At 39.0% G+C, this 27,628-nt stretch overlaps 1 protein-coding gene and 1 non-coding gene across 2 annotated transcripts; one reads left to right on the top strand and one right to left on the bottom strand.

Moving 5' to 3' along the window:
* Positions 1-294: 294 nt before the first annotated feature.
* SMCO2 (single-pass membrane protein with coiled-coil domains 2) lies at positions 295-22,378 on the top strand. The gene is made up of 8 exons (XM_036016784.1): positions 295-303; positions 7,220-7,356; positions 7,974-8,123; positions 12,577-12,667; positions 15,346-15,402; positions 17,109-17,165; positions 18,248-18,423; positions 22,069-22,378. Exons 1-8 carry the CDS (start codon positions 295-297, stop codon positions 22,265-22,267), a joined length of 876 nt encoding a protein of 291 aa, XP_035872677.1. The 3' UTR covers positions 22,268-22,378.
* Positions 13,353-13,462, bottom strand: LOC114514223. Its single transcript, XR_003685957.1, has one exon. It is a non-coding gene; the product is annotated as a U6 spliceosomal RNA (small nuclear RNA).
* Positions 22,379-27,628: the final 5,250 nt, after the last annotated feature.

Genomic DNA, 27,628 nt, shown 5'->3' with positions numbered 1-27,628 from the left:
GGGGCAGTAAGATCTGCTGGGTTGCCTGACCCACAGGGTGGATGTGAGGGTCAAATGGAACAACCTAGTAAAAATGCTTTATGAACTGAAAATGCTGCACATGTATGACTATTATTATTGTTACTATATTTCAAGCTAAAGAAATCTTACTAATAGCTTCCATTTCCACTGTTTTTATTTGATGAAAGAACATTGCCAAGTGTTTGCATCCATCTGACACTGTGTTAAGCCCTCAAGGACTCTTTGGTTTGCCCTTCACAACTCTAATAATATTAGTAGTACAATGCTAGCCGCATGTTACGGGTGAGGAATGTTAAGGCTTAGAACATTAAGATTATGCTCAGGTGCTACCTGGCTGGTGTGGCTTTGTTGGTTGGAGCGTTGTCCCATACACTGAGCAGCTGAGGGTTCGATTCCCAGTCAGGGTATGTGCTGGAGGTAACCAATCAATGTTTCTTTGTCTAAAAGCAATGAAAAAATGCCCATGGGTTAGGATTAAAAATAAAAAAGTCTTGATTCTCCAAAAGTCAAGCTCTAGTTCAGTATATTCAGTTGACTCATTGTGACAAACGCCCAGCATCACAGAAGAGACTGATGATTTAGAATAGGAGTTGGCCGACTGTTTTTGTAAAGAGCAAGATGTTAAATATTTTAGGCTTTGCATGCCAGGTAGTAAATATTTTAGGCTTTGTATTCCAAATTTAGGTCTTTTGCAACCATCCAGCCCTGTCCCTGCAGCACAAAAGCAGCAGTGTACAATACGTAAAGGAATGGGTGTGGCTCTGTCCCAATAAAATGTCATTTACAGAAACAGGTGGCAGGACGGATTTGGCCTATGGGCTACAGTTTGCTGATTCCTGATCTAGAAAACTCTGATGTGTCCAATATGGTGGCTATCTAAATTTAAACTTAAATTAAAAATTCGATTCCTCAGTTGCATTAACCATATCTCAAGTGCTGAATAGACACACGTGGCTATGCCTGCCATACCAAACTGTGCAGAGAACATTTCCATCATCACACAAAGGTTTATTGGAGAGCCCTGGTCTAAATCATCTTTGGGGGTGGGAGAGAAATCTCTTACAAGCGGCGGTCAGGGCATGGAAGTTCTGAGCTCTGACTCTGCTCATTCACCAGTTACACAACTCTAAGCAAATCACACCGTCTCCCAGATTAATGCACACACAAAATGGGGACCATGCCTTCCTCCTTGTGTTGTGGGATCTGACTAAAGAAATATGTGGAAAGCCCTTTGTAATCTATTAGGAGCTGCATGAACACAAGCCATCATTAGAATCTACTTGTCAATTGAAATGGGAGAAAATGTATGGAGGCAGAATTTGTGTAGGTTCCTGGATTGAGAGAATCTTATTTTCTTTTAAACCACCCAATGGAAACTACTCGGATTTCAGAGAGTTACTAAAATAAAGACATCTTATTATTTGTATGGCATTCTAATTTTTGAACAGGAAAGAGGTATGAAACCAGGCAGATCTCAGTGGCCATTTGTCTTTCAGAGCTTGGAATTGCCTTAGTATGCTTAATGCCTTCAGGAAACAGATGGGACCATCCAGATAGGGGCTATGATGACACTGGGCAGGTCTCCGTGTCCTTCCTGAGAGAGACTGAAAGTCTATTCTTCTTTGTCAAACTCTCAGTGAAGAAGGATGCAGCTATCTCATATCAAAGGTTCTAGGCTTTCCCCTTTGCTTCTACTTCACAGAGGCCCCCCCTGCACCTCAGCCACTGTGGATCCCCACATTGGTCAAGGGCAAAGCTCAGTTTTGCCTGAATGATAGACCAGGCCCTTGGTTATCTGGATGGTTCAAATATTCCTGTGGTTCCCTATGCCTCTCTGCTCCTTCCCCCTTTCCTAGTCCCAGCTATAAATTACCTTTCCAGGAAAATGCCTGCATAATATCACTTCCTTTCCCATCAGTCTACAGCCCCCTCTGTCCCTCAGTGGTCTCCCTCTCAGGGTCCTTGGTGCCTGGTTACTCCCCCGTTCTATGCTATTTTCCTGTTGTCACTCATTTGAGTACACAGAGGAGATGTTTCTTCCTGGTCGGCACTGGGTACAATCCTTCCGATTTCCAACAATAACTAGGAGTTATGTTTTATATTGTTTTGTATAGCTTTTCACATGAACTTCCTAGAACTCGTCCCACACTTCTCTGCTGTTCCTTTCGCCTTTATTTTCCTTGCTGGAGAAGGACGCCAACATCCTTCCTCCGCTCTCCAGCTACACTCGCCCCTCCGGCTCGAGTGAAGGTTCCTATGCTCTGCCAGCTGGTGACAGTGCATATACAAATTACTTTTCTAAAAAATATTACTTTTCCCTGGCTGGTGTAGCTCAGTGAATTGAGCATGGGCTGCGAACCAAAGTGTCGCAGGTTCGATTCCCAGTCAGGGCACATGCCTGGGTTGCAGGCCACGGCCCACAGCAACTGCACATTGATGTTTCTCTCTCTCTCTTTCTCTCTCCCTTCCCTCTCTAAAAATAAATAAATAAAATCTTTAAAAAATATTACTTTTTTAGGAAAGTAATTGGGGAATATTTTTCTAAATCCTTCAAAAATCTGCATATTACGCTGTCAGTAGTTTCACTTCCAGGGAAGTGTCCTTAGTAAATTACAGAGATGCACTGAAAATGACTAAATAAGGCTATTCACTACTGTATTATTTATAATAGTGAAAAATTAGAAAAAATCTACTTGTCAACAATAGTTAAAGAATAAAAAACCATAAAATTAAAAAATGGAAAAATATATACCAAAATATTAACAGTGGTTTTGTTTGTATATCTCTGGGGTGTCTCCAGTTATCCCTGGAGTACCAGTGATTTTTATTTTTTTCTTTGTCATTTTCTATCTTTTACAATGTGCACAGACATCCATCAGAAAGAGGTTATACAAATGAAGGTTCCCAACTCCCTAGCCTGGCTATTGTGTATTGCTTGCTAATATTTCCACTCAAGGATTCAAAAATATATACATTTTTGTTTTTATAAGGAAGGATCATAAGATTTAAAGGAAATATTCAGAAAATGAACAAAGTTAATGCAAGTTTTAAAAAATCAATGGTTGGTTTAATTAATAAAATCAACTTTAGCCAGAATGCTGAAGTTGTCTTATCTCACCATCAAAGCCCTGCCAAATATTTAGCAATGAGTACTGCCTCGCTCTGGTGTCACATTTCCTGCCCCCTTGTGCTGCTCTGTACAGCGCGGGTTTGGGATGCCAGGTGAGGGAGCAGACTTTCCTGTTTCCTGCTTTTGTCTCCATCTCTCACAAGCAAAGTGTATTTGCCTACTTCTGGAGTCTGTTTATTCCAAAACCTCTTACTGGGCATCCGTTGCAGCAAAGTACTGTACAGTGCTGGGAATGGATGGGTGTGTGTGTGTATGTGTGTGTGTATGTGTATTGAGAGATATATCTCCTTTGAAGAAGGGATGGGGAAATATATATATATCTTTTGTCCTTAGTGAGCACTCACAGTAGGAGGGACTCCGAAGAGGAAAAAACATGTATGACAAATCCATGCTAGGAGTAGCAGCGGTGAAGGCACGGATGGCAGTGGCCATACAGGGAGATGGCCAGGAATTCGGACAACTGAGATTTGAAGAATAAACTGGATGGGGGTAGAGCATCCCAGAAAGATGGGACAGCACATGTGAAGACAAACAGGCCAGAGAGAAATTGTGTCCTGAGACAGGAAGGGTGAAAGAAAAGTGATGACAGGGGAGCAGGCAGGCAGGGCACCCAGGTGTGGAGATAATGCTGGCTGCGACCTGGAAGCCAGGACCCAACAGGCCAAGCAGTGATGAAGACGGACGTAAGGCACTGACTGGTAGCAGAGATGCCGTGACAATGGGAGGAAAGGGGCACATTTAAAAGGCAGGTGTTCTTGGGCACCAAGTGGATATGACATGGGCAATACAGAAGGAAAAGAATGTCTGTCCTGAAAACTCAGGGACCACTTCCAGGGTTCTGGCAGAGGTGCCTGGGTGGATAGGGAGACCATATGCTAGGACAGAGAACCTGGACAAGGTAGAGGGGAAATAGGAAGAGTTTGATTTTTGCTTGCTGAGTTTGAGGTGCCCATGGAGCATCTAAATGGAAACACTGAGTAAGCTCTTCAAAGAGCTACACAGAAATAGAAAGTAATGCCCTCGGGATATGTATTTCATGCAGCTCACTTTTAGTTTGTTATTACAAACATATACATCCAACTTTTTACACGTTCAATCCTGCAGATTTATAAAAATCTTTTATTTATTTATTTTTTAAGATTTCATTCATTTATCCTCAGAGAGAAGGGGAGGGAGAAAAAAAGAAAGGGAGAGAAACATCAATGTGTGGATGCTTCCCGTGTGCCCCATACTGGGGACCTGGCCTGCAACTCAGGCTTGTGCCCTGACTGGGAATCAACTGGTGACCCTCTGCTTCACAGTCTGGCACTCAATCCACTGAGCCACACCAGCCAGGGCTAAAAATCTTTTATTTCTATTTCCTGTCCTTCGACTGTTTTGTGGTACAACAACTATCCCAGTGGATTGATTGACAAAAACAAGAAATGTCACCATAAATTATGGGACATAGAACCCTAGAGATGATCTGGCCCCGTTTTCTTATTCTGGAACTGGAAACAGCGTTCGAGTGGTTAGAAGAGGGGTGCAGTGTGCATGGCAGTAGAACAAGGCTTAGAATTAAGGTCCCCAGTTCCCAATCTTTCTCTACGTCACAGTGTTTCTGCTGCTTTGGAATATCTTGTCAAAAGGTTTGGTGGGAAGAAATTGAAATTGTAGATGCTTATCTTTTTCACGAGGAGGTAGGTAAGTTTAGTGGAGTCATACAGTACTTGGAAAATCTAGCCTTGGTTTCTTCATCTGTAAGTGTGATAATAATCCTTGCATCACTCGTGAGGCACCAGCGGGTTATGAAAGTGACCATTGTAAGGACTAGATATTTCTTAACCTGAACCCAAGACTTGGATATGGATCAGAAAAATTAATTCAAGTTCTTCTAGTCTATACACTTACTAATCATATGTATCGGTTTTCCTTGGTTGCTGTAATAAATTTACCTCAACAAAGAACAAAAAAAAGTATTTTCTCAGACTTCTGGAGTCCAGGATCCTGAAACCAAGGGGTCAGCAGAGTCACGCTCCCCCTGAAGGCTCCTGAGGCGAGCCCTTCCTTGCTTGTCCCAGCTTTTGGTGGCTCCAGGTGTTCCTTGGCTCACGGCTGCCTCTGTTTTCACCTGACCTTCTGCTCTGTGTTTGCGTGTTCTCTTCTGTCTCTCATTAGGACACCTGTCATTGAATTTAGAGCCCACCCAAGTCATCCAAAATAATCTCATCTCAAGACCCCTCACTCAATTACATGGCAAAAACTCTTTTTCCAACTAAGGTCACATTCACAGAGTCTTAGTGTTAGGGCATAGATATATCTTTTTTTGTAGTGAGAAATATATATGTATATTTTAAGTTATTTTATTGTTGTTCTATTACAGTTATCTGCATTTTCTCCCCACCACTCCCCCCACCCCAGCCAAACCCACCTCCCTCCCTTGCTTCCACCCTCCCCCTTGGTTTTGTCCATGTGTCCTTTATAGTAGTTCCTGAAAACCCTTCTCCCCTCTGTCCCCTCCCCCCTCCCCTCTGGCTATTGTTAGATTGTTCTTAATTTCAACGTCTCTGGTTGTATTTTGTTTGCTTTTTTCTTTTGTTGATTATGTTGCAGTTAAATGTGAGATCATATGGTACTTAACCCACTCTACCACACAAGCTTGGGCAAATCACTAAATGTGAGTGGCCGAAGGGATTTCAGTACCCACCTTTACCCTCCTCAAGTCTCTCCTGAGAATTAAGAGGAGTAATGCACATGGAAGAAATTTGTAGAGAGTTATGCGAATGTTGGTTATTCCTACTGACTTGGCCAGTAGTTTATACAGAGATTTTAATAAGAGATTGGTCTGTTCTCCCTACTCCAACTTTTTCTCCTTTCAGTTTAAAAATAGCTTTGCTGAAAAACAAGAACTTCAGACCAAATTTCTTCGAAGGGGAGGAAAAATATTTCACAATGTGGTTACTAAAGATGAGCAGTGTTCAAGGATAAACCATTGTCAATTGTGTGATGCTCAGGCTTCAAATACCAGAAAATGCTTTGAATGTTTTTCTAGAACAAGGCAAAAAAATAAAGAAATAAATTTTGTAGGTCAAACTTACAGAGAAGGCTTTTCCCTCCAAACTCTTTATTATAAATAGAAACTTGAAAGAATTATATGATGATTACTCATATTCTTACATTTATATTTTAAAATTGTTGCCATCAGTCACATTGGCTTTATCTCTGTAAATATATGGAATATTCTAAACCATTTAAAAATGGGCCGAAGACAGTATGGAATTTCACCCCTGTTCACTTCACACAGCATTGCTAAAAAACTGTCTTCTCCATAACCAAAATATCGTTATTACATTAGAATAATTAATAATAATTCTATAAAATAATCTAATATTCTTAATTCTCTCAATATTCTAATTTTCTCATTGAACTTCCAAATGTCTTTTCTGGCTGTGTTATTTTGAAAAAATTTTAAATATATTTATTGGTCTTAGAGGAAGAAGAAGGGGGGGAGACATTGATTTGTTGCCTCCCATATATTCCCCGACGGGGGACTGAGGCTGCAACCTAGTTTGTGCCCTGACCGAGAATCAAACCTCCCACCTTTTGGTGTACGGGGAAGATGCTCTAACCAACTGAACCACACTGGCTAGGGCCTGGCTGTATTTTTTTTAAAACCAGCATCCAAACAAGGTCTGTGCAATGCATTTGGTGGTTTTAGCCCTTTAGACTGTTAATATGGAACAGTCCCATCCCCTTTTCCTTTCTCTTGACACCAATGTTTTTGAAGAGACCAGTCATCTGGTTTGAGTGGAGTGCTGGAGCCCATGGACAAATGGAATTCTATTTCTCATCAGCCCTGAAAATAGCTGTGGGTGTGGACGCTGAGGTTCTGCCTGTTGCTGCCCCAGCCTTCCTTTGTCAATGGAGCAGGAGAACATGTCTGCTCACCTTACAAATGCACCAGAAGGCTCCAGACTTAGAGAGGGCTATGCACTTGTCTCTAGAGAGGGGCATGGGTAGGTTAGAGGGACCACCACCACCTCTTGTGATAGACCATTTGTTCTTTGCTTCTCTCATGATCACCATCAGGATATGTTGGAACTGGGTGCTGAGCATGACCAGGACTTGCAGAGTGAACAGGATGAGCAAGAAACACATCATGTTCGGTGTGAGGATCCTCAAGTGTCCACATCTTTGCAGTTTTCAGAGGAGAACATCCATGAACTGTAAGCCTTGACATATGCAAGAGGGAACATGTAATAATGTTTTGTGGAGGGAAAATGAAATGTAGCCAAGAACTTAGGGAAAGCCCAGAAGACTTAAAATCCACATGTGAATGGAACCATGAAGCATTCATGTGCACAAGTAACTTCCTACAAGTTCCAGCAAGAATGCAGAGTTAGGACATTTCTAAGCATATAGGCAGAACCATATCATTCCTAGATAATTGTCTAGATATGATAAGTATTATAATTATCATTAACAATATTGTTAGGCTCTTGTAGACCCTTTCCCTATTGTATTCCTCTCCATCCCCTTAAAATGCCACCAGTACCCTGAAATCAATACTTAACATTCACTCTGTGCAGGGAAATGAAAAATATATTTATTTTTTACTAAATGTAAAATGAACTTTCTTTTCTCTAGCCTTGCAAAGGTCTGTTAAAATGGATATCAAATAAATTCCCAAACTTCTTTCTTGAAGCCTAACTGCCTATCTGTCCTATTTTGGTGACAGGAAATGAATAAGAAAACCAATTTGCTATTCAAAGGAACAGGGTTTGGGGTCATGTGAGATGTTCCCATTTCTACCTGAAAACTGATTATAATGATATTTCTGCAGGAGTCAGGAGAACATGTTTTTCCAGCTAAACCACTGGAACACACAGATGGGTCTACAAGTGAAAGAGCTCGGAGCTGATCACGTGGGCTGGATGAAGAAAATTAACAACATTATACAAAAAATAACCCTCTCGGAAAACACAGTGAAGAGGTAATGTAGAGTGTTGGGGTTGGTCAGAAAATAATTGAAATTTTCATAGCCTCACAAACTTTAGAACCCTGGGTTTAAGGTGGTAAATTCTTTAGGAAAGTCTTTAGGTTAAGAAGTATGAAGTCTTATGATTAGAAGTTAGTGTCACACCTGTCAGAATGGCCATCATCGATAAATCAACAAACAAGTGCTGGTGAGGATGTGGAGAAAGGAAACCCTCGTGCACTGTTGGTGGAAACACAGCAACAGTGGAAAGCAATATGGAGATACCTCAAAAAATTAAAAATTGAACTGCCTTATCACCCAATGATTTTACTTTTAGGAACAGATCCAAAGAAACCCAAAACATTGATTTGAGAAAACATATGTACCCCTGTGTTCACTGTAGTGTTACTTATAACAGCCAAGATTTGGAGGCAGCCCAAGTGCCCATCCGTAGATGAGCCGATAAAAAAACTGTGGTACATTTACACAATAGAATATTACTTGGCCATATGAGAAAAAAAAGAAAACCTTACCTTTTGTGACAGAATGAATGGATCTGGAAAATACTATGTTAAGTGAAATAAGCCAGTCAGAGAAAAACAAGTACCATATTTCACTTACATGTGGAATCTAACGAACAAAATAAACTAACAAACAAAATAGAAACAGACTCAGATACACAGAACAGACTGACAGCTGTCAAAGTCGAAGTGTGGTGTGCAGTGGAAAAGGTGAAGGGAATTAAGCAAAAAAAAAAAAAAAGAACTCGTAGACACAGACAACAGTATGGTGATTAGCAGAGGGAAAGGAGGATGAGGGGGGAAGTAGGAGAGGGTAGAGGGGTATCGAGGGTGATGGAAGGAGACTTGACTCTGGGTGGTAAGCACACAATACAATGTGCAGATGATGTATCATAGAATTGTACACCTGAAACCTACGTAATTTTATTAACCAATGTTGCCCCAATAAATTCAGTTACAAACAATAAACATAAAAATTAAAATGTATTGCTTTCTCTAAAATAAAAGGAAAAGAAAGAATATCACAAAATCTCAAAGCTTATATCCAAGTTACCAGCATCTTGGCTCTCTCTTAAGGGAATGATTTCCCTTATAGGTTCTTTCTTTCATGCCATTTTAATAGATATCAAAGGGAGGTGGTCTTCAGGTGCCCAATGATCCTTGAGTTTTATCCAGTATTATTTAAAAGGATCTGACCAGTTTAACATGAAAGAAAATAAAAGTATATTTGTTTAATGTATATCTGAATTTAAATGCAACATTTTAAGATGAAGTAAAAAAAAATAAAATTGTTTATCTCGTCACTGGTATGAAGAGAAAGGGCTCTGGAGTCAGAGGGACCCAGGTTTGAATCCCGACACCAACATTTCTTGGCTAAATTAACCAACCTTTTCTAAATCTTGACTTTTATCCTCTGTATAAAAGGCACTAACAACAGCCACCTCACTGGTGTTTTGTGTGAATTAAATAATCTACTGTAGGTAAAGAATTTAACACAATGTCTGGTATAAAATAAACAATAAATGCAAGCTGTTCCTAGAAATAAATACTTCTAGCCTTGTGAACCATCCTGCCACATTGCAAGCTCTTCCCTACTGCAGGGTGACCCTCCTCCCAGGCGTTTTCTCACCTTTCTGTTCAGTATCTCCACATGCAGTGAAGCATCACCATGCCTTTCAGTTAACTGTTTCTTCCCAGCAGTCTTCTCCTGGCCATCCTATCAAAAATAAATCTTTTTTTTTCTTCCAAAGCATACACATTTGCTTTTTAGAGGAGTCTGTGGTTTTCATTCAAATGCTATACATTAAATTATCTTCCCATTTAAAAAATCAAAGCTTACATACAGTAAAATTGTTTTTTATTGTACGGTTCTGCAAGTTTTGAAAAATGCCTCTAGTTGGACAGCCACCTCAGTGAAGACAAAGAACGCTTGCGTCACTCACCAAATCCCTCCTGCCCTTTTGCCGTTAGCCACTCTCCCCAGGCCAAGCTGCTGGTGACCACCGATCTGCTCTCTGTCCCTACAGCTTTGCCTTCTCCGGTCTGTCACAGAAATGGAATCATGCAGTGTGTAACCTTTTGAGTCTACCTTCTTTCACATAGCCTAATGCATTTGCAATTCACCCATGCTGTCACATATATCAGTAGTTTGTTCCTTTCAGTTGCTGGATAGTATTCCATTATATAAATATACAACAGTTTATCCATTCACTAGTTGCAGCACATTTAGGTTTTTTGGCAATTATGAATAGAGACACTATAAAAAGGTCACAGTTTTTGATTATTTGAATTTTCTTTTTTGTTTTCTTTCGGTCATTTTTCTTTTTCTTTTCTTGCCTTCCATGTAGATTTTAGACTCAGCTTGTCAACTCTGCTGTGCTTTTTATTAGAACTACCATTAATCTATAGATAAATTTTGGAATAATCAATATTTTAGCAATATTGACTCCTCTAATTCATGAGTAGAGTATAATATCTCTGTTTATATCTTTGATTCCTTCTATCAGTGTTGTATAGTGTCCAGTGTACAAATATTTTAGATTTTGTTAGATTTATGCCTTTATGCTTCATGTTTTTTGTGCTATTATAAATGATACTTAAAAATTTCAAATCCTAATTATTAATTGCCTTTATATAAAAATTAAGTTGATTTTTGTATGCTGACCTTGTGCTTGTGACCTCACTAAATTTATTTGTAAGCTCTAGTAGTTTGCATAGGTTGTTTGGGTTTTCCACACAGATAACTGTATCATCTGCAAATAGAAACAGTTTTTTATCTTCTTTTCCACTCTGCATGCCTTTCACTCCTTTTTTATTGTATTGGCTAAAATCCCTTATAGTCCCCTTGTAGCCCCCTCCCCCCAGCAATCCCCACACTGTTGTCCATGTTAGTGAGTCCTTGTTCTTTTTGGCTCAATCCCTCCTCCCCGACACTGTGGTAAGATTTTTAACTTCTTTGTGCTGCCTCTTTATAGACACAAGCGTTCATTCCTTCTCACCCATCTCTAACCCCTGACAACAACGAATCTGCTGTCTATAATTATGTTATTCCATGAATACTACATAAATCAAATCATGCAACATGTATCCTTTTGAGACTGGTTTTTTCACTTGGCATAATCTCCTTGAGGTTCACCCAAGTCGCTGCGTGTACCAATAGTCCCTTCCTTTACTGAGTGGGAGTCCATAGGATGGATACGTATAGTTTGGTTAACCATTCACCCACCAAAGGACAACTAATACAATTTTGAGTTTGGGGCTATTATGAAAAGGCTACTTTGAACATTCATGTACAACTTCCTGTGTGAAAATAAGTCTTAATTTCTCAGCGTCCAAGAGTGAAAGCACTGGGTCATATGTTCGGTAAGTCTGTTTTTAGTTTAGTTTTGACAGGAACTTCCAAATTATTTTCCAGAGTGGCTGTATCATTTTATATTCCTACCACCAATGTAAGAGTGATCCAATTTCTCCACGTCCTCAACCTCACTATAGCATTTGGTGTTATAACTGTTTTTCACCTTAACTCTAGGATAAGTTACGCACATAGTGGTATCTTGTGGTTTTAATTTGCAAGCCTCTAATGGCTAATGATGTTGAACATCCTGTCATATGTTTATTTGCCATCTATATATTTTCTTCAAAAAATTTCTGTGCATGTCTTTTGTTCATTTTCTGATTGGAGAGTTTTGAACGTTGAATTTTGAAAGGTTTTCATATATACAAGATATAAGACCTTTGCCAGACATGTGACACGAAAACCCCTTTAACAGTCAATGGCCAACCAGAAGTTTCACATTTTCATGAGGTCCAGTCTATCAATATTCCCTTTTATGGGTAGTGCTATCAGTGTCAAGTCTAAGGTCTCTTTGCCTACTCCTAGGTCCCAGATATTTTCTGTTTCTTTTCTGGAAATTTAACTAAGCTTCCATCTCAGTCATTTAAATTTTCTGCTCCTATGGCTAGTTAGGTCACACACTTCTTTACTATTATCTAAATTATTGAAATTAAGAACAAACTGACAGTAACCAGAGGGGATGTGGGAGGGGGTAGTGGGGGGAAAGGGGGAAGGTTTTTCAGGAACATGTATAAAGGACACATGGTCAAAACCAAGGGCGGGTAGGATCAAGGGTGGGAAGTGGGGATGGCTGGGATGGGGGGAGTATTGGGGGGGGAAATAGAGACAAATGTACTTAAACAACAATAAAAGAAAGAAAAAATTTAAAAAAAATAAAAAATAATTTATGTAGAGATTTTTTTTTCACTTTTTTGAATTGTACTTATGGCTTCCCATCCTAACAAAATCGCTACCCAAGAGTCTTCTGATATAGGAATAGGATTTCATTGTCTTAAAGATTAAAATAGATCTTTCTGAAAAGATAAAATAATATATACGTTAGGTGATTATTTTTTAATCTACAGACTTAGCCCCTCTCTTGGTCTCTTTGCAGATTATTAAATGAGGTAATGTCCTTGGAGGGCCAAATTGGAAATCTGGAGTCACACCAGGACCTTGACCCTGATCAGGGGGCAAACATCGAGGTGAGCTGGAGGCTTGGAAGAGACAGTCTGGGAGGTTGTGGGGCCTCCGACACCCCTTGTGCTGTTTAACAGCTCATAACAAGGATTAAAACCAATTTCTGTCATAGGGAGGAAGGCGACCTGGTGGCCAGTTCTGAGCACCTTTCGCCTACATGCCACCATTTCTGTTGTCTGGTGACATAAAAAGGCTAGACTTTTAAATTCTATCTAGAAAATCACTCAGACAAATTTGATAGGTTTATATCTTGACGCCATCTTACGATAATGATGAGTTACTTAAGGGAACACTCTTCATCTTTGTATCCCAGCACCTAACGGTACAGAGAAGACTGTCAGGCAATAAATATTAGTGAAGAATGTAAGAGATACTTTTGTATCTATCTTTGCTTTTTTCATGAAGAGTTCTTGCGTTAGTTTTCACTATTGCCAAAGTTCTCTCTTGTTTAGTCTTCTTACATCTCTTAGAAACTCTTTTCTGAGACAGGTTTAATTTTCCCTTCAATAAGAGTCATAAGATGTTAAAGCATAGTGATCGACTCTGGGAAAGAATTAGATGTTGGATCCTTGATCGATACTTTTTCCTCTAAAAAAGGAAAAAGTCTGTATCTAGCTTCCACTTTTTAATGGAAATTTCCAGCCTCTGCTTTAGCTTAAGCCAAAGAATTTAAATTAAATGGATTTTGAAAGAAGTAAAGGAGAAATATCTTTTTTGCTTATCATCCTTGCTCAGGCACCATGCTAATAATCTTCTCTGTATTGTTCCAATTTCAGCATAGGTGCTGCTGAAGTGAGCATAGAGAAATATCTTTTTATTGTAGAAAAGTAATGCTATTTAGATCCCTCACATATTAAAAGCCATCTACAGATCAGCACAGATTTATTAACAAGGAAAAAATGGCCTTTAACTGTGACTTTTTAAAGTCACAGTTAAATATTTTAAAGAAGCAGCCTCATTTTGTGCTAGTTGAAAAGTCAAGTCTCATTTTTTCCCACTATCCTTTGCAAATTGCAAACCATGAATATAAGGAAGAGGACAAAGGTCAAGAGATATTCTGCCTTAGAAAATTTCCTCCAAAAGTCATCTGTACTACAGGAATCAGGATTTCAGCAGGAGTTAGGGCCAGGGAGGGGTGGATATCAAAACAGAGAGGGCAAAGATAGAAAAGCACAAAAATAAATGAAAGTGAGATTAAAAAACAAACCAATAAAGTCTTGGGATAATATGAAAGGAAAAAAACATCACAAATATGTATGGAGATTCTCTCTGGAGTTCCACAGCTGTGTATACACTTAAAAAAATAGACACAAACTTAAAAATTAAAAGCTGATATGTGGATAAATTGTAACACAGGTTGTATAATGGAATACTGCACAGCAATAACAAGGAATGGCCTTCTTAGTCATCCAACACCATGAATGAATCTCAAATGCATTGTGCTAAGGGAAAGAAGCCAGCCTTAGAAGATTACACACTTCATGATTCCATTTATGTAACATTCTGAAAAAGGCAAACAATAGGAACAGAAAGTAGATTAGTGGTTTCAAGAGTCAAGTGGATAAAGGGAGGAGGAAATTGACAGAGGGCACAGGAAATTTGAGGCATGATGGAGATATTCTCTACCTTGTTTTGGTGGTGATTATATGACAGTATACATTTTTCAAAATTCATAGAATTATATACTTTTTAAGGTAAGTTTTACTGTATATAAATTATAACCTCAATAAATATGGCTGTAAAAAAAATTGGCACAAGTTCTGACCTCAATAGATTTAGTGGCTAATGGAAAAGTCTGCATAAAAACACAGGCAGTAATTTAATCAATAAGAAACTTAAATATAACTGTTACTGATACAAGGTCAATAATGGCTGTAGGTTTACTCTAGTGAAGGGAAAAGTGAACATTGTTAGAAACAGGTATGAAGACAGCAAACGAAGTTTAGGAAAATGAAAGGAGACATAAGTTAATGAAGTTTTAAGATATCACATGGATTGGCTCATTCATTTCTCCTGAAGAAGTGGAATGACTCAGCAAGCCATAAATGGAGCAAGAGGGAAATTTGGTAAAAGCATTTGAACACACGCACACATACACATACCAGAAACAAATATAAAAGAGCTTTAAGCTAAGAAGAGTCCTTGGAGGTAGCTTCTGGGTACTGCCTGCTGCTGTGCCCCCAAGTCCACGAAGCTTTCTGAAATCTCCATATGGACAACTGGACTTCCATCCTGAGACTGACTCCCAACCTCGGTTACCTTTGATAAGTACTGTGTAAAAACAGTTTCTATATAAACAAACCAGGACACCAGTAAACTATGATGATCACATCACAGCTCTTTTTTAAATAATTAAATCTCGTAATTCAGAGATTGGTAATGAATGAGGGGTGTACACTACACTCTATAACTGTTTGAGGGCATATACTCTTGTTAGTGGTATACAACCAGCACAATGCCTAGCTCAATGGCCTCTTACACACATATGGCCAATAATATCCTATTGATTTAATTTAACATTGATTTTTAGAGATTAGCACTCAGAAGAGTGAAAAAAAAAGCTTCTATTAAATCTCAAACTTTTTGATCATAAATTAGCTTTGTTCTAAAAATTGTCATTTGCTTTGTTTTAATTCCATACATTATTCTTTACAACTTTTGTTTTATACCCTTTGTTTTAAAGGAGAAGATCATGGAAATTAAAAAGCAATTAGGAGACATGGATAACAACTTTGTCCAGGTAATGATAAAATGGCTTTATAATGAAAGAAGAAAAACAGTACTTCAAGGAAATCTCAGATTTAGAGAATTTTAGTGAATGGAATCTAAAATTTGATGAAAGATAGAATTTTAGACCTAAAAGGGAACTTGCTGTCTTTTAATCTATACTGTCATTGTCAGAAGAGAAAAGCATAATTTAGAAATGTGAAGTGAGTTGCCCAAATTTCCAGATGAAAAGAACGAGTCCTGTTCTTGCTCTCCCATTAAAAATATAAACATGTGTATAGCTCTGGCTGGTGAGACTCAGTGGATTGACTGCTGGCCTGTGAACCAAAGGGTCACAGTTCAATTCCTAGTCAGGGCACATGCCTGGGTTGCAGGCCAGGTCCCCAGTGGAAAGCATGTGAGAGGCAAACACACATTGATATTTCTTTCCCTCTCTCCCTCTCCTCCCCTCTCTTTAAAAATAAGTAAATACAATCTTTTAAAAAATACATAAACATATGTATGTATAATATATAAAATATTCAATATATATTTTAAACATGTAAATACATGTATTTCTTTATTTTAACAAAAGTAATACATATAATTATCTTAAACTTTTTCATATTAAAAATGAAAAATAATCCTATTTATGCAAGGATAAGCACAGTGAACATTTTAATATATTCATATTCTTTCAAATCTTTCTATACATATATTTACATATTATATTTTAATGGGATTATGTTACATATATTATTTTGCAACTTGTCTTTTTTCACTTAGCATTTCTTCTTTAAAAACATTCTGTGTAACTAGATGTTATTTTACCTTTTCACTGTAATGCAGGATTTGATTTTTAGATTTATTAAATCATTTTGTTGGATATTTGGGGCTTTATAATTCATGTTTGCCATTGCTAACTATGCCTCAGGAACCCCTACTTCACTGCCTTGGCAAATGCTTCTTTAAAAATAAATTTCAAGAAAGGCACCTCTATCTAGAACCCCCTTTCCTGAACCCCGGAACACCGTTCTGCCCGCCATAACTCTGTTTTCCAGTTATGCTGCCAATCTACTGTGGGTAGCATAACTTTAAAGGTTTTCATTCATTGAAAACCCTTAAAACATTTTATTACTGACATACATGCAATTGGCATTCACGTCTTAGAAGGTGAAGGAAGATCCTGGTTCTTGATCTTCCTGGTAGAAACCAGCCAAAGCCATCTGTCATCTCTGCCTGGCAGTCTGTGGGAGAGTGGAAGGAATGAGGAAGCAGTGTGGATGGAGGGCTCTTTGCTAAACCACGAGGCCCGAATATTCAGACTAACATAATAAGAACTTAGGTTTATGTATTGTAAATTTTAAAATCTTTAAAAGATATATAATTATATATTTTTCAGAAACACACTATGTTTCTCTAATTAGTGACCTGGTAGATGGTTTTTAAGGAGCAAGGAAAGAGTAATAAAAAGAGAAAAAGGTGATTTATAATAAGTAGTTGTATAAATTTATACTTTTAAAGCATTGAAAAGAATTTCATTAATCTTTTGATTATCCTTTTTGCAATTTATCATGGTCACACTATGAGTTTGCTCTAAGAGCAAAGATTTCACTCACTAAAAGTAAGTGTGATTAAAGCCACTTTACAACTATGTGGTATGCAAATGAATGAGATTTTATTGTATAAACCAGAGAAACAGAATTTCTATTTTACGCCAAATTGTGGGTATCTTTTCAGGCTGATGCTTGTAATGAAGCTCATGCATTAAAGGAGAAACTTGTTGCGAGAATAAAGGTAAGATTCACAGTTACACAAGCTCAAATAATGATAAAATTACATGATTTAAATATACACATAAACACAGAGGTAAATCTTTCCCAAGAAGTTAAGAATGTGCAACATACTGATTTCTTTCCAACTTATTGCTGTCTTCTGCCCCTCCTGGCCTTCTGCTCTGGGCCACAGGACGTCTCACAGGTCTGGCGGACTCCCGAGCCCCCACACCCCTGGGCTGCTCCCACGTCTCCTCCGCCTGGAGCTGGTCATTCACGTGTACATATTACCCACTCTTCAAGGCTCAGCTCAAATGCCATCTCTCCCACACCTTCCCTAATCATCCCTAGTCAGAAAAATGACTCAGTTTCTGTGAATGAATGGGTGAGTGAAAAAGTGACTAAATGAATTAATCTGTCACCTGCTCAGAGGTGCCTAATCATCCCCCTTTCTAGAGTAGATGTCCACCACCAAACCTCAGCTACTCTACCTCATCACCTTGTTTATTTTCTCTTTAGCATGTATCATTTTTAAAAAACATTTTTATTGATTGATTTTTAGAAAAAGAGAGCAAGGAGGGAGACGGGGGAGAGAGAGAAAAAAAGAGAGGGAAATTTTGATTCGTTGTTCCACTTATTCATGCATTCATTGGTTGATTCTCGTATGTGCCTGACCAGGGGTTGAATCCACAACCTTGGCATATGGAGATGACCCTCTAATCAACTGACCTACATGTTCAGGCCTAGCATGTATCTTAATTCATAGTATCTAATGTATATATGTGTTTAGGTGTTGTAAACACACATGTAATTTCTCCTCCAGTTCCTTAAGAAATGCACATGCAATAGAGTACACATTCCTTGTTTATTCTGTTGGCTACTAGATCCTAGAACAGGGCCTGATAGGAGTTGCTCAACAAATATGTTCTACTTAGATGAACCAATTTAACAGACAAATTCAGTATGAGGAAAATTATCTTCCTACATGAACAATCTAGCAAAGATTAGCATGTGGGTTTTGTTTAATGTTATACCATGATGCTAACTTACTCTGTCATTGTGTCTCTTCCTATTAATAATAGATGAGTATGTTCTTTTTTCCAGAACTTTTGCAAGGACATGACTGTGCTGAATACAAAGCTGGGGACATACCAAAGGCAAGAAGGGAACACAGACTCTCCGAGTCCTGAAGAAATGTGTCTGGAAGCTATGGGGCCCCTGCCTCTCCAGGCTTCCCCACCCACTTCAGTGCAGAACTCTCCTCCTCGAGTTACAATGTGGTAAGTCAGAGGAAGAAGCTTTTGGGGTCTGGACAGAGGTTCTCATATGTATGAACTATAGTAAGATTAAATTTCTCCATGTTAACTAAACATTTATTTCACCTTCTTTTATAATTTTTTTGTGTTCTTTAAAAGTCATAGTATTCTTCTTATTTTAGATATAGATCCATTGCATTAGATGTACAGATACAGACATGTATTTCTTTCTTATTGCTGTAGATCATTAAATATACATAAATCTTACAGGACAGAGTCTGCAAACTGTGATGCAGCCACCTCCACAAAGACACACACCTGCTAACCAGCTTTGAAAAACCTTTGTTTGCTGAGCAAGATGCGTCTCCCTTGTACAGTACTGCAGACATGCACACTAGCAAATTCTGACTCTCTGAATTCCTTTCTGGAGATGCCACACAATCATGTATATCTGAGTCCATTTGGATTTGTTAGCCCCACCCACTGAACCAGAGGGAATCTCCAGCTCCCTCCTCTGTGCGCTCACTAGACCTCGAGTGTAACCCTGACACAGCCCACGGCACATGATTGCAATTCAATTGTTTTAAGTCTGTCTCCTGATACTCCATGGGCTACTTGAAGGCAGAAATCTTGATCATATGGGGACTTGAAATATAAAAGGGGTTCATCATGTTCAATAAAAATTAATAAGTGAGGAGTGATGTCAATGAAAATGCTGGAGTAAAAACCCCAGAAAATTTTCTATTCCGTAAAGTCAATGAGAGAGCTGGAAAAAAATTGTCAGAATCAACTTTTTCAGAACCCTGTAAATTAAGGATTCCAGTATCCAAAATATATAAAGAACTACTACAACTTAACAACAAAAAAGACAAACAACCTAATTTTTTTAATGAACAAAGGAGTTGAATAGATTGCTGTTTTCTCAAAGAAGATATACAAATGGCCAGCACATAAAAGATGTTCAACATCATTGGCCATTAGGGGAACGCAAATCAAAATCACAAGATACCACTTTACACCACTAAGATAACTATAAAAAGACAGACAATAACAAGCATGTGGAGAATTTAAAACCCTCAGATATGACTAGTGGGACTGTAAAATGGTGCAGCCACTTTGGAAACAGCTTGGCAGTTCCCGAAAACGTTAAATATAGAGCTACCACGTGACCTACTCCTAGGGACGCACCCAAAATTAAAAATGTATGCCCACAGAACACCTGTTTAATGAATGTTCACAGCAGCATTATTCATAGTAGTTAACAAGTAGAAACAATATAAATGTCCATCAATTGATGAATAGGTAAACAAAATGTGGTATGTCAGTACAACAGAGTATTTTCAGCCACAAAACAGAATAAACTACTGATATATGCTATAACACAGATCACTGCTGAAAACATGCTAAGTGAAAGAAGTCAGACACAAAAGGCCACACACTATGTGATTCCATTCACATAAAATGTTCAAAACAGGAAAATCCACATGGAAAAGAGATGAGTGGTTGGCAGGCCTGGGGGTAATGGGAAACAGGGAGGACTCTTCCAGGGCGCAGGTTTTCTTTCTGTGGTGATGGAAACTTCCTGCATTTAGATAGTGGTGGTGATTGGACAAGCTGATGAACAAACTAGAAGCCACTGAGTCATATACTTAATAACATCTGAGTTACACTTCAAAAACAAATAGATAAGGAAGTGAATACCTTTCAATGATCACTGAATTGTGTTATATGGCAGATTATTACCCAGCTGCACTGGTCATTGTTCATCACATCATTACATTGTAGCTAAGATTTCCCAAGACTTAGACCAATCTCTTGCAGAAAACTAGAACCCTACTAGTTGCACTGAGTATATTTATGTTATCTTTTTGAGGAGGTGTATTTTGCAGGCTTGGTCAATCATGATGTATCAGTTTTGCTGTTTTTAGCTTCAGAGAGTGGCTTCTTCCTGATATTGTTTTATCCCCAAACCCTCAGCTCCCTTATAGTTCTCCCCTGTGTATTCACCACAGTAACACGAATGTTTTGGACAAGGTTCAAGATTTTATGCATGTCAAGGCTTGACAAGTAGATGGATAGATAGATGTAGTATTCAAATGTCAAAAGAATATTTTTATTCTCTACAGAAGATAAATTTGAAATCAATAAAATTATTGATGAGACTAAGTTTTGGTTCTGTACATGTAATATTATAAAAAAACTTATTTTTATTTAGCAGGTATGATGTTTTGCTAAGAAAAATGCTTGAGTCCTGACAGGTATGACTTGGTTGGTTGGATGTCATCCCACAAAGAAAATGAAAGGTGGTTTGATTCCCGGTCAGGGCACATACCTAGGTTGTGAGTTCAGTCCCTGGTCAAGGAGGCCTAGAGAGTTTACTGTAGCAAAGAAAAAAACTGAAGGATACACTCTAACAACAACAACAAAAACAACTAAGCAAAATTAAAAAAAAGAAAAGAATGAATGAATAAAAGGAAGAAAGGAAGGAAAAGAAAAAGGAAAATATTTATAGGAGTGATGGGATTATAGTTTACTAGTTTTCTAAATTATCTGTAATTTAGAAAAAAATATTTTCCTCTTAAAAATGAATGTTAAATGTGTTTCTTTATAAATGTTCCAGTTTTAGTATTTCTAAAATGACTAGTTTTAGGATTTAAGAATAAAACATTTATTTTCTAGATATGCTTTGGTAGTACGCTGTTTCTATTTTTATGAGAAAGAACAGACCTACATTCAGTGCTGCTGGAGGCCAGCACTTCTCTGCTTCGTGTCAAGGGCCCTCACAGCCTCTTCCTCACAGTATTTTAAGAACATTGGCTCTTTAATAAATGTGTGAAGTAGAAGCAATTATTTGTATACCTTCCAAGAGATGGCCAGTGGCAATAATGCCAAAAAACAGGGCTGAGGTTTTATAGAACGCACTGAGTTGGGGCACAAACTATATTCATTCTTAGCTTGACCTGCACTCTAGGTTTTCTCTTCTGAAATGTGTTCTAGATGGTAAGTATCTCCAGGTAACTGGATCATCTGTGACATTCCTTTTCTTCCTGGTGTTTTTCTGGATTTTCCAGATCTTCTACTCTCATCAGGTATTGCATTTATAATTAGAAAATAATAATGCAAGGACTTAAAAGCAAATAAGTAAAATACATAATAGGCACAGCCCAGAAGGAGGAGTCCTCAAAGACTGGGAAAAACTTACATTGCTTAAGAAGGGCAAGTCTGACGTCAGGACAAAATGGGGGATAGGGAGGGTGGAACTTCACTTGTCGCATCTGATTTTGTAGCCCGAGGATAATCTAACTGCCCCGTGTCTTTATTTTCTGCCCAATAGGCATCAGATACTTCATAGGCGAGGCAGCAATGGCTCTCATCTGTGAGAAGAGCATTTCAGAGGAAAGAGCCTCACAGTATTGAGGGTTTCGTTGTTTCATGTCTATAGAATCTTAGAAATCCAATGCCCATTCTAAGATGAGTGTCAGTGTCCATCAACACCAAGTTCTTTTAGCAGATGTCAGCTGAGGTCAAGAGAAGTTCAGTTACTTAACTTGAAAAGCTACCTGGGCAGAGAAGTCTGGAATCACTTCTGTGTGTGTGTGTGTGTGTGTGTGTGTGCGCGCGCGCGTGTTTTCAGAATGTTCTTAACACAGATGTTTTCTTTCCTTGTAGGAAGCGTGCACTGAGGATTTTCGTCATGTTTTATGTCCTCACCTTCACGGGACTTTCATGTTACATACTGTTGTTTGATGCCACATTTATCTTTGAAAGGGTGCTCCCCACAATGCTGGGGCGCCGCAAAATGTGGGAACTGCGGGAGATTATCACACCTTTCCTAAATTTGGAAGTGGAAGACTTGTTACCCTCCTAAAGATGCTGCAGTTGCTGTTACCCTATGGACTTATTCCCTAATAAAATTCTGGCTGTTCATGTGTTATGGTGGTTAACTTTTTTACAAATAAAATGCTAATAAGGTGTTTGGCAAAGGACATTGTAGTCATGTGGAAATTGGTTGATCGCCGACAGAAAAAAAGGAAAACAGCTTATGTGGACCCTTAAACGCACAATGACTTCTTGAATCATTCCACACACTGATTCCAACATTTACTTCAAACCGCTAGCCTCTCTTCTCCCCCAACTCTGAGCTCACAGAGACTATAGTGTATGAGTGTTCTTGGTTATTACACCCATTTGACCTCTGATGTCTCAGAAAAGAAAGCCCAGAATTCCTCTCCATTGTTCCCAATTTTACTTAAATTGGATTGGGGCCATATTTTGGGCATAGTGAACATTTCTTAGTTTTTCTCCCTAATATTCACTTATGTTTTTGGTAATGGCACATTAATTTTGCTTTGAAATAACTATCTTTCCACCCTGAGCATAATTATAGGTAGTTTTCAGTCAATATCCCCTCTTACCCTAATAATAAGAGTTGGAAATATGTTGAATCAGACGATCTCTAAGAATGAGCATTTTGAGAATCATACAAAAAAAGGGAAATGACTGGAACTTCAATTTTGAAAACTAGCCTGTATCTTTTTCTGCTCACATTAGCCAGAGTCAGTTCTGCTGCTCGTAATCAAAGGGAGTCTAATCGATGCAGTGGTTTTGAATGCCAGACTGGAGCATTTTCATCCCTAACTTTGTAGGTAATGAGGAAATAGTAAACTTTATTTTTGATACGAAAAATAATTATACTTGAATCGTGCAAGATCAACAGAACCATTAAGAATAAACTGTGGTAAGACGGCAGATGGAGTGTGAAAGGCGGGAATGGGGATAAAAAGGTGGCGATGAGTGAAATAGATATTCTAAGGGTAGATTTTGTATGTGGTTGTGTCCTGGATGTGGGGTGGGAAGAGCGGTGGCAGAGACTGTGGAACACAGTTCCAGTTCCCGACATTTGAATGGATCTTGAAGAATGGATAACATTTTCATGGCAGAGAGGAAGAAAAGGCATTTCAGAAGAAAGACACATCACAAATTAAACAGAAGCCATGAATATAAGGCGGTCAAGAAAATTGGCACAGCATGTTGCTCAATATGCTGGTCTGTATATTGCTTAATAACAAACACTGTGCCCCACTCACTTTTGTGGTCTCTGGTACAGTGATTCCCAGACACTAGCCCTTTCATTGCATGCATCAGGATTACTTGGGGAGCTTTATGCATTAGAGATTTTCAATCCCAACCCCAGTTACTTAAATGTAATAGAGCTAGTGGGGGTCCACAAATTTTATTTTTAATAATCTCTCTAGCTGAATCCAATACAAATCTGAATTTTGGAACCATGTCTTGGTACACTTTAGGACAATGCAGTGCACATAGTAGGTCCTCAAGAAATAAAATTAATTTATATGTTCTTATCTTTGTGAGCTCCCCACACTTCTTTCAGTGCTACATCTAGTATTTGTTCAATAATTCATCATTGCCATTTTTCCACTGCCATCTTCTCACTCCCTTGAAGTAACCCTTTAACTCCTTTGCTGTCTTTTTGACGTTCCAGAAATCACCAGGTTTTTCCAATTCTTCCACAGCAATTTTTCCCAGATCAGTGGCCTTACTTTGTATTTCTAAGGTTTCCATTCTGATAGGTCTTATCATACAAAAGTATTACTGCTGGGAAAATCAACGTGCACGGACTGCTACTATATACACAACTTTAGAAAAGCATCAATGGAGAATGCCACTTTTTGCCTGATCTTCTACATCCAGGAAACTACATCAGTTGCTAGAAATGTGAAATTTGCTTGTCAGTGGTTCTCAAGCTGGGATGTTTAACAGAATTCCACAAAGAGACATTTAACTATGATTTTACATTTGATCAGAAATTCTGATTCTTAAGATCAAGGATGAATCTCTCCTGTCTTCTATTTTAATTGTTTCTCCTAACAATTCTTAGGCCTCAAAGTTTAAGAACTGCCATGCTATGCTACGGGCAAAAGAGATGGCGATTTGGCTGAGATCCCACAGAGAGGTGACAAACTCTGGAGGGGAGGAGAAGGGCTGGGGGTGGCTGAGGGGGTTTCCAGGACACACAGAACAGGAAAGAGCCAGAGCTCTAGGGACAATGAGTAAGAATTCAAAAGGTCTTGTGATGATGAGATGGTATGCTGACAGATTTATTTAAAAAGCCACAGCTAGACTTGTTTACAGATAAAGGGACTATTCAGATCAATCTGTAGACAGAACTTGGTGTACATTTTTTATCATCTTTAGGTAAATTTCTATTTCTGCATAGAGTATCTACTGCTTAAAAACCAAAAAGAGGCATTGAGTTTCAGTAGCTCAAATAAAGGTAAAAGTATTGCAATACTCACATAAACACTATGAAGTAAGGTAGGAAACCTGAGTCTTTGAAAGAATACATTAATATTTTATTAACTTTCAAGATATGTTTTATTAGGATTTTGACTGATACAGAGTAATTTTCCCTGGGGAATGGATATTCTTAAAGTGGGAATGATACTATTTTCACATCAATTTATTTTCAGTTTGTCAGCATCTCAAGCTGGAGAGCTGGAACAACGTGCCACTCTACTCAGAGAGGAAACATTTCGTGAGGCACTGTAACATTATGCTGGTGTAACTGTCTACATGTGGTAATTCAGCTAACTGCTTTGGTCGGTGGGGTCTCATTTCAGATCTTTTAAATGCCATATTCAATTGAGTCAATGGATATTTTCAAAATCACTTACTAAAAATGTCAGAATCACTTTGTAAATATGGTCTTGGTTTTGGACGAGGAGGGGAAAAATAAGTGGTCACAAAATCTCCATTTGTCATTTTGGGGGGGGGGTGAAGACAGCTATGATGTAGTGAAAAGAGCTTTAAACTTAGATTCAAAGGTGAGCTAATCTGCTGCCAACTGCATGTCTAGTGTGGTTGACTAATCCCCCTCCCCACAGGGGATCCAAGCTCTCCTCCCCCGGCTGTCAGAGTGTTGGCTGCTGAGAGTTCACAGCTAGGATCCGCCCTTAGGCTTGCCTTTTGTTAAAGAGACCTGCTCCACTTACGGTTCCCCTCCTTTCTCAATGGTAACTTGCATTCAAAGACTGATCCAGGTCAGGGTACATTTCTGAAGGGCCATCCCAGACTCAGAGCTACTCATGGGATCAGTTAAAGCCACTAGTGCAACTGTGTCATGAGTCAACTTTTCCCTCTGCCCAGTCTTGTTCCCATCATCCCCTTCACAGGCAATGATCTTGAGAGTCTGTCCCTGTAAACCTACACTCAAGTCTTCATTTTTTGAAATGGGAAGTGAAATAGACCATTTGAAATGGTCTATTTCCTGGGAAACTTGACCTAAGACACCTGTGGAAATAAATGAAGACTAAGCAAATGAGAATAAGCAAAGGCTCTTCATTTTGAGCTCGCCGTGGCAAGGGAGTCAGCCACCATCATTTGCAATTTAACACAGACTCAAGGCAGGCAGAGAAGTGGGAAAGCTTTATAGCAGAAAAAGAGCAAGGCTTCAGGTATGCCCTGTTCGGAGGCTGTGGCATAGGGAAGATACAGGTGGGCTAAGTAGAAGCAGCGAGTCCTGTATAATGGTTAGCGGGCATATTTGATTTTTCTGGTTGTTCCTAACTTGGAAGGGGGGGAAGAGAAGCTGTCAGTTGTTTACACATGAGTAAATTGAGGAAAATATTACCTGTCTCATGAGATAGTTGGGTTAATAGATTGGGTATTATGATTATTATTATAATTATCAATTACCTTGGGCAATATATTTTTTAAACATTTGAAATCACCTAACTAAGAATTTTGGTTCTGGCCTACTAGGGAAGAAATGAATTTGAATATATTTCTTGATATATTATGTCTTAAAGCAAAAATCAGTGAACCACACATTTTGACTCCTTCCTTTCTCATGTTCCACTCACAGTCTGGCAGAAAATCCTGTTGGTTCTACCTGGAAAGATATGCAGAATTCAAGGACTTCTCACCACTCCCTGATACCAACTGCCCTACGAGCCACTATTATTGCAAAAATCTATGAGTTCTCTCTTTGATTCCCCCTCATTACATCCTTGCCCACATACTCCTATAATTCAGCAATCAGAGTGATACTGTTTGTTTTATTGTCAAATCACATCATCTCCCTGCTCTAAACCATCAACGGCAACTTATTTGTTTTAGAGTAAAAGCCAAAGTCCTTATAATGGTCTTGAACTACCTGTGTTTGGCCCTCCATTAGCTCTCTCACTTACTTTGGTCCTATCACTCCGTTTTGCTGTCCACCTTACGGTTCCTGGAGCACATCAGGCACACTCTCACCTCAAGGGCTTTGCCCTGGCTGGCCCTTCTGCCTGGCAGGCTCTCCCCCTGAATATCCACATGGCTCACTCCCACAGTGCCTTCAAATCTTAGGTTAAATGTCACCTTCTTGGCTATAATAAGCCAGATAATAACAAGTGTTGGTGAGGATGTGAAGAAATTGGAACCTTGACATAATGCTGTTGGTGATGTAAAATGATATAGCCACATGACTCAGCAATTCCACTCCTAAGTATGTGCCCCAGAGAACTGCAAATGCATGTCCACACAAACACCTGAATGCAAATGTTCATAGTAGCATAACAGCTAAAGGCAGAAATAATTCAATGTCTATCAACTGATGAATGAATACACAAAATAGGGTATATCCATTAGATAGGATGTGAGAAGCTAGGAAAACTTCTCGGCCAGTAGAATGAGGAAACTGAGACAGCTAAACAAACTGACCAAACAATTTATAGCCAGTTACAGGTCACCAGGGTGGAAAGCATCAGGCACACCTGGTGCTGGACCTCACCCCCCGGGTGGCCTTTCCTCCCCTGGCGTATCACTGGCCATGTGGTTTAAACCTCTTGACCTTTCCTCCCTAGAAATAACATCTAGGCCTCAGTTGTATTACAGCTTCAGGTCCAGAAAAGCAGCAAAACCAGGTGGGCAATGTCAGCACCAGCTGCAGTGACTAATGACCCCCTGCCCTAGCGCTGACCAATCAGTGGAGACCACAACCCTGAAAAGGCATACCTGGAAGAGCTGATGAATATTCAATTGAAATCTTTCCCTAAGACCTCCCCTAAGATCCCAGCCTGTAAAACCCTCCAGACCAAAGGACCCAGCCTGCGTTCTACCTCTCCCTCCTGGGAGCATTCCTGTGCTTTTCCCTGCCCCCTCTTCTTCCCCCACAAGGGTCCTCACAAGACTTCCAAGACTTGCAGCCAGGAGGGCAATGAGCAGT

This window comes from Phyllostomus discolor, chromosome 2 (genome assembly GCF_004126475.2).
Source record: "Phyllostomus discolor isolate MPI-MPIP mPhyDis1 chromosome 2, mPhyDis1.pri.v3, whole genome shotgun sequence".
NCBI classification, from domain to species: domain Eukaryota; kingdom Metazoa; phylum Chordata; class Mammalia; order Chiroptera; family Phyllostomidae; genus Phyllostomus; species Phyllostomus discolor.
The sequence above is the reverse complement of the archived record's forward strand: the minus strand, read 5'-3'. Positions and strand labels throughout refer to the sequence as shown.